The sequence below is a fragment of the Schistocerca gregaria genome, chromosome 3, assembly GCF_023897955.1.
Source record: "Schistocerca gregaria isolate iqSchGreg1 chromosome 3, iqSchGreg1.2, whole genome shotgun sequence".
Lineage (NCBI taxonomy): Eukaryota > Metazoa > Arthropoda > Insecta > Orthoptera > Acrididae > Schistocerca > Schistocerca gregaria.
The window spans coordinates 227,265,166-227,281,717 of NC_064922.1; the positions used below are offsets into that span (position 1 = coordinate 227,265,166).

General features: G+C 44.2%; 1 protein-coding gene across 1 annotated transcript in view; it reads right to left on the bottom strand.

Moving 5' to 3' along the window:
• The window catches only part of LOC126355320 (odorant receptor 43a-like), a 257,686-nt gene that overhangs the window by 14,772 nt on the left and 226,362 nt on the right, over positions 1-16,552 (bottom strand). The window contains exon 5 of the mRNA XM_050005613.1: positions 4,906-5,019. Within this exon, the coding sequence (XP_049861570.1) occupies positions 4,906-5,019 (114 nt within the window). The remainder of the gene's footprint in view (positions 1-4,905; positions 5,020-16,552) is intronic.

The window sequence follows — 16,552 nt, forward strand, 5'->3', positions numbered from 1 at the left end:
GCGTAGGATCCTACCGTCTTTGCGTGCATCCGTGCGTCGCTGCGGTCCGGTCCCAGGTCGACGGGCACGTGCACCTTCCGCCGATCACTGGCGACAACATCGATGTACTGTGGAGACTTCACGCCCCACGTGTTGAGCAATTCGGCGGTACGTCTACCCGGCCTCCCGCATGCAGACCATACGCCCTCGCTCAAAGTCCTTCAACTGCACATACGGTTCACGTCCACGCTGTCGCGGCATGCTACCAGTGTTAAAGACTGCGATGGAGCTCCATATGGCACGGCAAACTGGCTGACACTGACGGCGGCGGTGCACAAATGCTGCGCAGCTAGCGCCATTCAACGGCCAACACCGCGGTTCCTGGTGTGTCCGCTGTGCCGTGCGTGTGATCATTGCTTGTACAGCCCTCTCGCAGTGTCCGGAGCAAGTATGGTGGGTCTGACACGCCGGTGTCAATGTGTTCTTTTTTCCATTTCCAGGAGTGTACATCCATACTCTGCAAGCCACCTGACTGGGATAGAAGGGAGACCAGATAGAGGTACCCAAGGTACCCTCCGCCACACACAGTCTCGTATTGTTCGTGGAAAGAATTATTGTCGGTATGCCTTTGTGTGGGCTCTAATCTCTCTGATTTTATCCTCATGGTCTCTTCGCAAGATATATGTAGGAGGAAGCAATATGCTGCTTGGCTCCTCGGTGAAGGCATGTTCTCGAAACTTCAACAAAAGCTCGTAACGAGCCACTGAGTGTCTCTCTTGCAGAGAGTTCCACTGGAGTTTATCGATCATCTCCGTAACGCTTTCGCGATTACTGCATGTCCCTGTGACGAAGCGCGCTGCTACCCGTTGGATCTTCTCTATCTCTTCTATCAACCCTGTCTGGCACGGATCCCACACCGGTGAGCAGTATTCAAGCAGTGGGCGAACAAGTGTACTTTAACCTGATTCCTTTGTTTTCGGATTGCATTTCTTTAGGATTCTTCCAAAGAATCTCAGTCTGGCATCTGCTTTACCGACGATTAATTTTACATGGTCATTCCATTTTAAATCACTCTTAATGGCTACTCCCAGATAATTTATGGAATTAACTGTTTCCAGTTGCTGATCAGCTATATTGTAACTAAATGGTAAAGGATCTTTCTTTCTATGTATTCGAATCACATTACACTTGTGTACATTGAGATTGAACTGCCATTCCCTGCACCATGTGTCAATTCGTTACAGATCCTCCAGCGTTTCAGTACAATTTTCCATTGTTACAACCTCTCTATATACAACAGAATCATCCGTAAAAAGCCTCCGTGAGCTTCCGATGTTATCCACAAGGTCATTTATATATTATTGTGAATAGCAACGGTCCTATGACACTCCCCTGCAGCACACCTGAAATTACTGTTAACTAGGAAGACTTCTCTCCATTGAGAATGACATGCTGCGTTCTGATATCTAGGAACTCTTCAATCCAGTCACACAATTGGTCTGACAGTCCAAACTGCAGGCACTGACTGACATCCACTCATCATACATATAGCGCACACTGTCCTCGATACGTTATGCCATGCCTACTCAACCTGTTCACCTAGTTCTGAAAGCTTTGTTGGTTGACGAGTGGCAGGAGCCATTTCTCGTCCCACCATGCCCTACATTTCCTCGGTTGGACCCAAAGCCGGAGATTGTGCTGGCCAGTGATTTTGCTACATGTCTTGCCGAGCATGCAGAGTTTTGTGGGCTGTGTGGGGGTGAGCATTATCCTGTTGAAGCAACATATCACCTTCTCGTTGCAAGAACGAAAAAAGAATGGGACTAACAACATTCTGCATATACAGAACCCGGGTTAGAATCTCCCCAGAAACAGGTGAACGAGACTTGTAGCTTATCGCACCCCAGATCATAAGATCTGGGGTGTGGCCCATGTGTCGCAGACGAATGCACTCTACGATCCAGTACTCACCAGGTCTACGTCGTACACAAAACCGACCATCACTTGAGTGATTTCAGACTGATTTCATCGCTGAAGACCACAACGCCTCATTCCACCTTCAAAGTGATCCTTTGACAGCAGTAATCGAGCCATGCACGATGAATGTATCCGATAGGACAGTGCGGCGAAATCTGGCGTCAATGTGGCAACAGACGACTGACGCGAATGTCTGTGCCAACAGCACGACATCACCTGTAACGCCTCTCCTAGGCTGGTGGCCATATCACATGACTGTGACCTGGTCACGTAAGTCCCGATTTCAGACGGTAAGAGCTGACGGTAGGGCTCCATTGTGGCGCAGAACCCATGAAGCCAGAGACAAATTGTCAACAAGGCACTGTGCAAGATGATGGTGGCTCCATAACGCTGTCGGCTGTTTTGTTAGAAGAAATAGACTGGGTCCTTTGGTCCAACTAAACCGATCACTGGCTGGAAATAGTTATGGTCGGCTACTTTAAAACCGTTTGCAACCATTCATGGACTTAATCTTCCCACGACAATGAACCATGTCAGCGGGCCATAATTGTTCGCAGTTGGTTTGAAGAACACTCTGGACGGTTCACCGGACATGAATCACATCGAAAGCTTATGGTGCACAATTGAAAGTTCAGTTCGTGCATAAAACCATGCATCGGCTGCACTTTCCTAATTATGGATGGATGTAGAGGCGGCCTGGCTCAGGGTTTCTGCAGGGGACTTCCAGTGACTTGTGGAGTCACTGTGACGTCGAATTGCTGCACTACGCAGGGTAAATGGAGGTCCAACACGATATTAGGAGGTGTCCCACGACTTGTCACCTCGGTGTAATCCAGACATTATTCCGGAAACTGTATTCGCTCCCTCAGCTTTGTCCGAGATCTCGCCGAACATTTTTGAGAATAATTCTCCGCCATATTCACGAGTGGGGGTTCCCCATTCTTTAAATTCTTCTACTTCAAATGCTTCCCAACGTTCTAGTAGCCGTGAAGTCACTATTCACGAACAACAAAAGTAAAAAAAGGTATTGATGGGGAGCAAGTATTGGCGAGCAAAGAATCCCCAAAAACACAATCAAGCGCAAGTAGCGGCCTACAAATTTCATCTTTATCTGGTATTGTTGCGTTTGCGAAGAGGATCGTGTAGCTGATATGAGGCTTTGTATGCAGTGCATCAGTTACGTTCATAAAGAGTATGTTGGACTAACAAAAATTATTCAAACCCCAAAATGTGAAAATTAATTTATTTTCAAACTGGAATGATATTATCACACTGAATCTTAGTTTATGTTATTTAATTCCATGTCAAAATTTGAAAAACATTTATTACTGACTTCAAATGCAGCTATTATTTTTCTTGTTTGAAAACATGTCTATCTAGTAATCGATGTGTTAGGTAAATAGAAACTTTATACTTCATTACATCTGTTAATACTGACACTGTAAGTAGACTGTTTAGGTTTTTACGTTGGTAACGCCACGTAGTGCTGTGTATGAAAATCGCTGACTGCGCTGTGTGCTGTCTGTGGCTGGTTGGACTCATTGTTGGAATATTTGCTTGTGTAGTATTGGGCAGTTGGATGTGAACAGCGCGTAGCTTTGGGCAGTTGTAGGTGAACCGCCATCAGTGGTGGTTGTGAGGAGAGAAATGCCAGAACTTTGAGAGAAGACGATCTGGACGTGTGTCCGATATATATATAAGCTTTTGAACACTATTACGGTAAATACATTAATTGTTCTCTATCAATATCTTACATTTGCTAACTATGCCTATCAGTAGTTAGTGCCTGCAGTAGTTATGATCTTCTATTTAGCTGGCAATAATGGCGCTCGCTGTATTGCAGTAGTTCGAGGAACAAAGACTTTTGTGAGGTAAGTGTTTCATGAAAGGTATAGGTTATGGTTAGTCAGGGCCATTCTTTTGTAGGGATTATTGAACGTCAGATTGCGTTGCGCTAAAAAATAGTGTGTGTCAGTTTAGTTATGATCGGAATAAGTAAGAGAGTTGTCCGAGTACGTTCAATTTTGCTCAGCTGCTTAAAAATCAAATAACGTAAGAAGTTTACCAGCATAGTCATTCATAATTTTCGAAGGAAGTTTCAACAAATTTTTCAAACCAACGAACTTCGAGTTCGAAAAATCATATGAAGTTTTATCTAGTCTCATGAAATACGATGGCTTCTCAAAGTAGTAGTTGTGGGCTGTGAAGAAAGTACGATCGTGTTGCACATTCGTAATCGAACGTTTGAATAGTGAATAGTGTTGTCAAGTCATTTTAATATCGTGTTGCCTACCTGTGATGGATACGCGCACTAGATAACAGCTACAACCGTCAGTAATTTATCAAGTTTCCGGTAGAGACGTGATACATGGACTCTCTGGAGAACACGATTAAACTGCAGTGCATTTCCTGGTTCGGGATGACGTAACTCGGGCTTTACAGTGTTTAATATTACAGAAACAATTGCTCTACCTTGTTGGTTGGTCTGTACCTGATCAATAGCGGGCAATCTCCAGGGCCACACACCTAGAGATCTAGCGAAGTGACAGCTCCGGCGGACTGAGAATTCGATGAAAGAAAGAGTACATTCATGCTGTTATCAAAGAGAAACGAGTCCAGACACTTCGAAGTGTACACGCATACATCGATTTCCTCAAGTGCTGTACTGTATTTGTACTGTTATGAAATTTGAACAGTTGAATAACATTCTTTTACACAATTAAAATTCAGTCATGTTTCACAATTACTGTCTTTGTACTTGGGAACAGTATCAACAGCTTCTGCACAGATGTGCTGTTAAGGCTTTACCAGCGTAATAACTGGTTGAAACGTCGTGCGTCGGATGGTATTTTGGAAAGTAGTTTCCGCGTCACTATCTAATGCAATCCCCGAGAACTTTTCAAGAAGCTTCTGTACATTATGCCGGCAGGACAATTCGCAAGCTCTCACCTGATCGATGATTGATTGTCCAAAGATGCAGAAGAGTCCAGTCTCGTACATGTAGATCGGGATAGTGCTAACCATCTTGTACATCGTCGTCGGCTGTACTTCCTTCTGTAGCAGCTAGAAGATAAATGAAGTGTTTATTACTGCAGCCAAGTACATGACAGCTCAGTAATGTCCTGCACAACATGCGTTTACAACTAACCTTCAGACATCTACAGAGATACTTTAACCGTTGTAATCCGAAGTAGAAGACGAAAGCAAGACAGAGCAATTAAAAACTGAAGACTCGTATATAGAAACTACTGTTGTCCTGCGTTAGGATTTGCATGGCTAAACGAAGCTTGAAAGCGGTTAGGTAGGTACCTGCACTGATGCGATGTGCGTGCAAGCACACGGGAATAATAAGATTGTAGCTGCCCATTTGATTAATGACTGGAAGACTGTAGAAATGCAGAGTCCGTTTACGCGGCTGGCCCAAATGAGACCGATGACTTGTGTCCGGCCATTTATCTCCTTCCTCTAGGAACATCATATCACACTAGGATCAGCAATTTAGACAAATAGTATGTATTAAATCACAAGGAAACGTTCCTATACCTCCTCATTACCGGCTCCACCTTGCCCCTCCGCCCCCTCCTCTCGCGATACCCACGAAATTGAACTAAACTGTTCTGAATTTTCTCGCGAGGCGAGAAGACAGTTATTTCCATGAGATTATAGAAACCCAAATTAAACGTTTTTCAGCACGCCGTGAGTCTACCGACCACTTCAAAGGAAAAAAGTTAAAAATGGAACAATATTAAGTAAGGAGTGAAGTCTTTTATGCAGTTGATAATATCGAGCTCATTTTCGAACAAAAAAATAATTTTCATTATAAAGATTAATTTTGCTTTTCATTTACTAGATTTCCTTTTAATTGATTAATTATTATCAATTATTACTATAATTATTATACTTCTTAAGCTGACGGCACACACAGCGTGTTCTCGAACGTCGACGTTGGGTGTGTAGAGTGCAAAGTGCTGCTGACTGCTTAGAAACGATGAGGCTTGTGCATACGGAACTAGTGTCTCAATGTGGTATACGCGATCGCAGGGCACTGCAGAGGCAGTTGACCGTATATAGGTCGCAAATCAGAAGTTTGTTCACGAAGTGAACGGACGTAAAATTACTAGCTTAGATTCATTAAAACCCATATTTCTTCCCTTGTATGTATACTAGTCATGTTTTCTGTCTGTAGTACACATAAATAAAAACCTCGGTGTCCATGAACAAGACGAAAAGTACAATGTCCAGTCAACAAGGACATCGGCGTATAAAAGTTCAATCACAAACAGTGAGATACAAATTTGCAATAGTTCTCCACGTAAGTTAAATATTAATTCACCGTTCTCTACCTAAGAGAATCTTAGTTGATCACTGTTCCTATCCAGTTTTGCACGACAAAATAGGCTGGAAGTGGAGTATTGTCTCGCTGAGAAAAGTACTTTTGTCTGTGGGATTCATATGGCGTAAGGGGGAAAACAAGAGGAATGTGTTGTTAGAACGTCCAGACATTGTGCACTGGCGATCTCGTTTCATTGTTGATATGAAGAACTTCAGGGAAACAGGCAGAGAAATATTTTATCTCGATGAATCGTGGATCGATAATAACGTTTAATAGATGTTGGCGGAGGAAGGGTGACTTACGTGAAGAGAGTGTCGGTGTCACTGCATGGGGGAGCTCATCGAGAAGACTGATAGCTGCAACGGTCGGATCCAAGAACGAAATAAAATAAAATTGGGCGCAGTGAGAACCGAACGCGGGTCCGCTGCAGCACAAGCCTTTATCTAATCAATTGCGCCACGCATGCTACAGTGACCTAACTGTGAAACTTGTCCTCCGAACGCCCGAGAAGAGTAATAGACAATCTCACCAAATTTTCATTGCAATCTGATGAATGGTTTGTAAGCGGATAGTAGACAAACATATACACTCCTGGAAATGGAAAAAAGAACACATTGACTCCGGTGTATCAGACCCACCATACTTGCTCCGGACACTGCGAGAGGGCTATACAAGCAATGATCACACGCACGGCACGGCACAGCGGACACACCAGGAACCGCGGTGTTGGCCGTCGAATGGCGCTAACTGCGCAGCATTTGTGCACCGCCGCCGTCAGTGTCAGCCAGTTTGCCGTGGCATACGGAGCTCCATCGCAGTCTTTAACACTGGTAGCATGCCGCGACAGCGTGGACGTGAACCGTATGTGCAGTTGACGGACTTTGAGCGAGGGCGTATAGTGGGCATGCGGGACGCCGGGTGGACGTACCGCCGAATTGCTCAACACGTGGGGCGTGAGGTCTCCACAGTACATCGATGTTGTCACCAGTGGTCGGCGGAAGGTGCACGTGCCCGTCGACCTGGGACCGGACCGCAGCGACGCACGGATGCACGCCAAGACCGTAGGATCCTACGCAGTGCCGTAGGGGACCGCACCGCCACTTCCCAGCAAATTAGGGACACTGTTGCTCCTGGGGTATCGGTGAGGACCATTCGCAACCGTCTCCATGAAGCTGGCTACGCACACCTTTAGGCCGTCTTCCGCTCACGCCCCAACATCGTGCAGCCCGCCTCCAGTGGGTGTCGCGACAGGCGTGAATGGAGGGACGAATGGAGACGTGTCGTCTTCAGCGATGAGAGTCGCTTCTGCCTTGGTGCCAATGATGGTCGTATGCGTGTTTGGCGCCGTGCAGGTGAGCGCCACAATCAGGACTGCATACGACCGAGGCACACAGGGCCAACACCCGGCATCATGGTGTGGGGAGCGATCTCCTACACTGGCCGTACATCTCTGGTGATCGTCAAGGGGACACTGAATAGTGCACGGTACATCCAAACCGTCATCGAACCCATCGTTCTACCATTCCTAGACCGGCAAGGGAACTTGCTCTTCCAACAGGACAATGCACGTCCGCATGTATCCCGTGCCACCCAACGTGCTCTAGAAGGTGTAAGTCAACTACCCTGGCCAGCAAGATCTCCGGATCTGTCCCCCATTGAGCATGTTTGGACTGGATGAAGCGTCGTCTCACGCGGTCTGCACGTCCAGCACGAACGCTGGTCCAACTGAGGCGCCAGGTGGAAATGGCATGGCAAGCCGTTCCACAGGACTACGTCCAGCATCTCTATGATCGTCTCCATGGGAGAATAGCAGCCTGCATTGCTGCGAAAGGTGGATATACACTGTACTAGTGCCGACATTGTGCATGCTCTGTTGCCTGTGTCTATGTGCCTGTGGTTCTGTCAGTGTGATCATGTGATGTATCTGACCCCAGGAATGTGTCAATAAAGTTTCCCCTTCCTGGGACAATGAATTCACGGTGTTCTTATTTCAATTTCCAGGAGTGTATATTAATGTACATGACGATTTCAATTTCGTTTACGAACAACATTTAAAGCGAGTTTTACTTCGAAGCCTTTCGTCTGCCTTCGTGTAAGCATGACGCGTAATTTGTAGTGCCAGCACTGCAACTGGTAGGCCGTGCCTTGTCCCCCCCCCCCCCCCAACGTCTCCTCTCCCCTCCCCCCCCCCCCCCCCCTCGCGCCGCCAATGCTTGGTTCCTCCTCTCCCTGCACTCCCCACGCAACTCTGCCGTCTTACAGTTAACACACTGTACACGAAGTCTGATCACATCATTACAGCTATCTAACATGTGTACAGGAGATGGCAAGTATTACCTAAAAATTGCGCATATGTAGCAACACACTAAAATTCTGTGAATACTTCACCTGATATACGCCAATGAGACAAAACATTGTCACCACTGCTCACCACGAGACTGAACACCGACCGGTAACAACACTGGCACGTGACATAGTACGGAAATTTTACAAGTGGAGGGGAGATGACTGAGGAGTCTTCTGGTGATGATTCGGACCGCAAAAAGAAAATCAACTGGCAACCGATTTTGTCAAAGGGCAGATTTTTTATAGCCCGGTACCTGAGAACGAGGACCTCGCAAATGGCGAAGCTAGCAGACTATTTGTGTACCACCGTCGTGTGCATCTATGGAAAGTGGTTGAAGGATGGTGAAGGCGCGAATAGGCGGTAAGGTGTTAAGTGCACGCCTCACTGTAGAGCAGGCAAGCTTACGAACTCAGTGTTCCTCGAAGCATGATAGGCTGCGCTCTGTGGCAGATTTAAAACAGATTACAATGCTGTTTTAAGTATGAGTGCTGCAGAGCATAGCGTTCAGCGTACACTGTTGAACATGAGGCACTGCAGATTGTTGACCAGATCCTGCACATCTCTGCCTGTGGCGAGAATGTCGTCTAAGTAATTTTCTGTCCTCAGTACACCGCGTGTGAGATGCTCTAAATATTGTTGAAATAGAACGGGGCACTGTCTATAACAAAGGGATGTCTGTCATACAGGACCAACAGGAAGACAGTGTTGATGACTAGAATACATTGGGTTTCTATGATCAACGCAGCTGGAGGTACACAACCCTTGGGTCAATTCCTGCAAAAGCTCTTCCGTCTGCTGGAGAGAACATTATAACATTATGTCCTCTACCTTAGGTATTGAGTACGTGTCAATGACTGGGCGCTGATGGTCGTCTTGAAATCTCCTCAATTGCGTAATATGCCATTTGTTTTGGGAGGTTCCTACCGCATTCTGTGGCATCTAGTAATCAGGAGTACTAGATGAGTGGCCTGCCAAGTGAGTGCAATTATTATTCGTACATCAGAAATATTTTCATTATCATAATACCCACTGCAACTATGTTTGGAATATGAGCCCTAGTGCCTATCAATTAAGCTATAATTTATCATCGTCCTTACTTTTTAATGCAACGGAATGGTTAACGCATCTGACTAAAAGCTAGTGCACATTTCTGATGGGCTTACTCCACCCTGGTAAGGCCACATTTCCTTCCTGTCGTGTATGTTTTATCCACAGCTTTGACATTCCAGCAAGAAAATTGAGGTTATGGTAAAATACCTCAACAAAACGGCTACCCACAACTCAATAAATCAAGACCACTATTTGTCTCATATATCTCCTGTTTTATTACAATAAATTCTGTCACATTAATGTTGAAAAATTTCTAGCATTACACATAAACACAATAGTTAAACAAGTGATTCTCCATCCAATGAGCATGATATAAGTATTTTACTGATCTATGGTCTCGTAATGATTCTGTCTATTGCTACTGTAGACTTTCTGGAATGGTACGGAATCTTTCGCTACTTCATTCTCTCCCACACTCTCTTAACCTCATTCATTACCAACATAACGGATTTACTGACTTTCGTGCAGTACTAGCAAAAAACTTGCTTGACTCACTAAATTCGCTACTGTCTCATTCAAATCGCGCAGATTAAATGCACAAAGTAAATGACACTGCAGCATAAAACATATCTCAAAAACAAAATGTTTGGTTATCTGCTCGTTCTGCTTTCCCACACCAAACAATAGTCATCCCAGATTCACACGTCAATGCCCCACGTAATAATTTTCCTACCACAGACTCTGGAAGATTTATGCACATGTCCCTGTGCAATGCAACCCACATGGAGTTGTCGGGTAGATGGCTGACTGCCCTTAATTCAGTCTCGGAGTATCTGAATATCAAGCTGGCGTCACACGAATGCATCTCATAATGGAAGTTTTGATATCTTATTTATCTAACACACAGATCCTCAACTGAACGCTAGGACAAGCACTTCCGATTCTTTTTATTGTCTGTCAGTCAGTTTGAGACACACGCTGTACTCACCACGTGGATGTGTTTGTCTCTAATTCAAGTTCTGCACACCGAAATCTTAATTATTTTCAACTTAGATTTACACACAAGTATTTTATTTTGATACTACCACACGCAAGTATTTCGTCTTATTATTAAAACACGTGGATTCTTTGTCACTTCCGAAGAACCCTTGTTCCCCATGAATTTTTACCTGCATATCTTTTTTCGAACAATTTACATGAGCCTCCCGCCAATAGTTTCTGAAAAGAGAAATTATTAGTTCATCTACTCCTAAATATTCCACATGCATTCTATTTTCATTTAATTTTTTTTCTGGAGCACACAGAGCACGTCTGCACGCCTCAGAAACCAGCGACAGAATGCTGAAACATGGCCATTAATCAGAAGTGGAGGAGGACCTTGCCACTGTATTAGTCAGCCACATTCCAGGCCCTCTCTTTGGTTCGGCCAAAGGTGACCAGAGAACCGTCTCAAAGATGATTATAGGACCTACCTTCATTATCTGTGGTCAGACGACCAGCCATTCATTCAATTCACAAACGTTACCATACTGGATTCAGGGATGTATTTTAAGGAAGTGCACATCTGAGTAATTAAACATACAAATTGCCCTTCTTTCCTACATTGGTAACTGGCTTCGATGTATTAAATAAAATGTTATTCTAAAAAAAAGTCTGTAGAAAAAACTGAAAGGGTACAGTACTGCCCCCACATAGAAATCATGTAAAACAACATACTTTGTTCTTCTTGTCAATGACAATAGGCTTGGCCCACTAATTATTTAGGACTGGAATGAGAACGCTCTCCTCTTGTAAAGGCTTTAATTCGCTGTCAGGCTTACCACTGAGAGCAAAAGGAACATTGCTAGCTTTAAAAAGTTTCGGTATTGCCAATGCAAGGAGGGTCACATGGACTTAAAGGCCTCTAACACCCAAGGGGCATTGTGAAAATATGGAGTTGAATTTGGAAGAAAAAAATCTTTGAGGTACTGGTTTGTACCAAAAGAGCTGACTGTTGGGGGTGGAGTCATTAACTTGTAACTTAAGTGAATTGATAAGTTCTTGGCGCATCCACACCAAAATCCTGGCTGTGAAGTTGTGCGACCAATAATGACTGACTATGAAATCAGGTGGCAAAGGTTTGACGTAACACGCTTCCTAACCGACAATGGCCATGGCAGACCCCTTATCTATTGTAGTGTGGGAACAATGATTGAACATATGCTACATTTGGGCACAGTTCATCTGTGTTGTCAGCCCCCGTATCGGAGGGGTCTATGTGGGCGCAGTCCACTGACATCCCAGAACTATGTCTGGATTTCCCACATGACGTTTGTTTTGTCAGTGTTCAGCAACACCAGTGCCATTACTGGCGAGCAAAACCCTGACAAAACCCTGACTGTAGGAAGGCAGCTGTTGGAGACAGCGCTGGGGTACCATGTCTTTGCCTGAACCCATAATTGGGTTTGAGGACAACAAGCTATATGAGTTGCAAACACCTGTGAGGAACCCTGTTGGGAACTTAAAGTCTAAAGATACTGTTTGTATACTCTGATGATGGGAAGACAAGTTTCTAGAGTTGAGTCCTTGAGTTTTAAGAGATGAGTTGTAAGCTTCTCACCTGGGTCATGCACTAAATCATATCTCTAACCAAGGTAATGTATGACTGATTTGAAAACGGCGGACGGAAGATAAATCCTGTAAGCAGATAATCCATTCTCTAGGAGTTTATTACAACTAAAGAAACTTATGATGGACTGCCGCCATGTGCATTTGAGAGCAATCGGGCCTTTGACTTGTCATAGATAAGTGTCCTGAGCTCCGCCTCCCCATTTAATTGTCATAATAGGTTAAAAATATCCAGCTCTATGGATGCCGAAAAAAAAAAGCGCGCCACTGGTAGTCACCTGAGATGTCGCGAGACAAGAAATGCGTGTAGGCTAGTTTTCCCACAGCTGTTCCTGTCAAACAGCTGGAAAGCTACTGGTCCTAACTGGAAACCCTTGACCGTGGAGACCATCTCACAGATAGGAGATTTTTAGAGGCGACATGGAGATGGCCATCAGACGATCGATCACGATTTCTTTGGTGCCCTTCATCTGCTGTAGAAGTGTCAATATCTGGGCAGAGAGATGCCACTCTTATGTCGAGCTTTAAGCAACATTATAATGAATGTACTGTCAAATGGAAAACACATGTAAGCAGTGACTACCTGGCCCGTTCTTGTTTTGTGTTCTTATCGGGCTTACACAACAGTATGTCTCCTGACGGTGGCACAAAAAATATCCAGGTAGCAATCACTGAACAAGTTTACTTACCAATGATTAGTTTCGAGCCATGTCAGCATAGACGTGCTATTAAACATAAAACCTGTCACTTTTTGAAGTAGAATCACTATCAATGTAACCTTCCTTCAACCACCAGTTTCGTTCTAAGTTCTTTAAACACACAATTTATAAAAGTCAAAGCTCCATATGATGCTTGTTGTTAAAGTACAAACTGAATGAACAAAAATTATTCGTTTGCAGTGATATTCTCAGTCTATTTGAGAAGTACTTTATTTTAACCTTAATCCTGTTTACAAATTTTTAGTCGAAAAGTAGTGAACCTATCTCGATTTTTTTCCAAACATTCTTAAAATAATTATACCATGTCTGAAGTGTCAGATCCATAGCATCACTTGCCGCAGCAAGATATGGAGCTATGCTATTACCCACTGAAAGTAGATTTTTAAGGATTTTTATATCCCAGATAGTAATGCTGTTTGTATGTATGGTAAAGTTCTAATAATTGGAATGGAGCATCAGGATAAGGCTATGCTAAATTGAGGATCAATAATTTCCACGTTCTCCAACTAGACATCGTCCCGTAAGTGCTTCCATCTGACTAACATTCTTTGAGCTGGGCTTTCTTTATGACATTCATATTCTCAACACTTTTTTTTCAGTGGGCACACAGTGCGTAGTGGGGCGGTCACACTGTTGTAGAAATAATTCAAAAGCCAAGATCGCTTAAAAAGTGACATATCAAGGGCCAGTTTCTGACAAAATAGACCGACAGTTTCGTACGTCCGGCGTAGTCTGGCATTTAGCACGAAAAATAGTTTGCGCTCAAAACTTAGGCATACGATCAGCACTGATAACTTTAGAAACACTGGGATATACAGATTACAATGTGGCGAGTGTGAAGGCTTTTATGTGGGGGCAATCAGGACGATCATTCTTTAAGCGTTTTCCTGAGTAAACGAGTGCCCACATAAGTCCGCTTTGGGTGACGTCTGAGGGAGTAACCATAAAATCTCCGATATGCAACAATGTATGAAAATCTTGCATAAGGCACCTAACGGAAGCAAACTCAACGCTTTGGAAAACATCGAAATTTATAAAAACAGAAAGAGGTTTGACATATTTGATGCGGTGCTCTAGAGATCGTGTGCGGCCTATTCATACACCATGCAGGGTGTTGCGTATCTATTATGCTCTGAAAACCGCCTATACAATACAGCTAATGTTATTTATCGGTCACGTCTTCTTGCGGGGCGTGGCCTGCCATGTTAAGTTAAATGCTTGTTATGAGGCTTGAAGTGTAGTTGGTCAGCCTCGCCACTAAATCTTTGCTTGATGATTGCCATTGCCCACCTAGTGTGTCTTCGGCAAGTATCTATACTCCAAAGATATATTTGTGTATGTCCGGCCAGAATGGGTGTTTTCTTGGCATCGTAGTAATATGGTTTTCCATTACATAGGTTTAGGTTTAGGTGTTCGTTTTTCCCGCGCGCTGTTAGGGACTGGAATGGTAGAGAGATAGTATGATTGTGGTTCGGCGAACCCTCTGCCAAGCACTTAAATGTGAATTGCAGAGTGGTCATGTAGATGTAGATGTACTCCCCATTCGGTGAGTTGAATGGACGGAACAAGTGCCATGCCGATGGGAGAGCACGTTGAGTGGCTGTGCATCTTGGTACGCATGTGTTTTTTTTTCTCCCCTGCTCCCGTGCCCCCTCGGTTTGTTTCTGACCTGGCATTCCTTACTTTGATGTGACTGTGTAGGTATACATAGTCGGTCCGTTCTACGTTCATAATTAGTGTATAGAAGGCGAGAGCCTTTTATAGCAAGTTAGGTTTTGTAAGAGCCAAAACAGTACTAAGACCGTAGTGCCCAGACAGGTAAAGCTCAGCATACAGGTTTTAATCTCTCGTCACATTGTATCTATGTCGTGTTATGAGCAGCTTACTATGTGTACATTCCTGATTTCCATATATGAATAAGGGTATATTATAATGTGTAGTTTTGTATGGGGCTAATATGGATTATGTCTTTGCTTCAGAAGTTTTTGCTCTGTATTTGACGTACTTTATAGTAGTCATAGTACGCATAGTATGTGTAGTATGTATAGTAGTTGTATGCGAAAGTTTTCTTTGCGTGGGTATTCGATTAGCAGAAGTAGTAAAGTGGTATTGTAGTAGTAATGAGTGGTTATACCACGGGACTGTGTGTGCACTGCCTGGTCAGCGCTATCTAGTGACCGGTTGTGAACCACTAGAATCGCAGCAGGTATACCTGCGCAGAATAGGGCAGTGTGATGCCGACCGTTGTTAGCCGAGCAGCGGTCATGTACCAAATAGTTTTCTATTGTGGCTGTGGTTTTACATATATTAAGAAAAAGAATGAACATGAGAGCAGTTTCCTATTTTTTGTGACAATGATTTTGTATCAGCTGGTCTGCCTCATGTATCGTTACATCCAAATGGTTTATAATTGTTAAGTTACATGCAGGTATATGGTACTGTACTAATAGCAATAGTAATGTATATAGTGTTACTCATGTAAGCCCTCCCTCAAACCTGTCATGTTATATCTTCACAGGGATGGCACCTTTAGCGTGTTGAAATCGGTTATCCACTAAACAGTAGTTAAGTGATCTTTGCTTTTGAATTACTTTTTTCAGTTTGCAGTTTGAATAATCGTGTATTGTAGCGTCCTAAATTTCCTATCTTAACTGAAATCTTGCAGATAAGAGATTTCGTGTCAAAACTATCCACAGCGCACGTGTAGAACTGTAAGAGAACTGCGCAAGAGTGACCAACAGGTAACGCCTGGCAGTTCTGCTGGCACCCTGGTGCAGGATTGTCCACAAGGTGCCGTGCGTTCCTCTGACAACACTGCCTGCCAGGCAGACCTGCCAGCAAGACATTGTGCCAGGAGCGCTGGTGGCAGGTGGCAGGTTCCATTCGATCTCACATGTTGTGTCTGACTTCTCTGGCAGATGAGCTGCTGCGCTATCACAACGCCGTGTGACCCATACTCACCACATGGCAACGTGGATGTCAGTTGGCAGCATCTGGTTGGCTGTCTCGAAGCTCTTGCTGGATGCAGTTGCGTTTGTCGTGACAAAATGGTATCGCTTAATTGGAGGCGACCTTACAGTTTTACTGGTCATTACCGTGGACAGAGGCTCGAATAATGGCCCAAGGCAGCAAGTGTAGAGATCAGACTCCAATCTGCCAAAGTGTCACCCGAGTGCATCATTTAACTGCATCCACTGAAGTGGAGGAAAGTGGGCTAAGGCAGCTGAGCACCACACTTGTATGGTCTCCGACTGATTGCTCTTCAGTAAGCTTCCGATCAAAAAAACCGTCACGTCACAGGGAAGGACAGTCCTACTTACCGGGACACCGATTCCAAACAGTGTGTTTTTGGGGACAGAGGTTCCTCAACTTTCAGTTACATGAAATGCACCAGTGCCGTCGCTTTTACTACTACTGTGACTAGTTGAAGCAGTTGCCATTCAAATTCCTAGCGAATTTAATCGTAGTCGCCATTTTCAGCAAATAAGAATCTTTTCTTAATGACAGAAAGGAAATTAAAATACTGCTCCAGTATGTAAA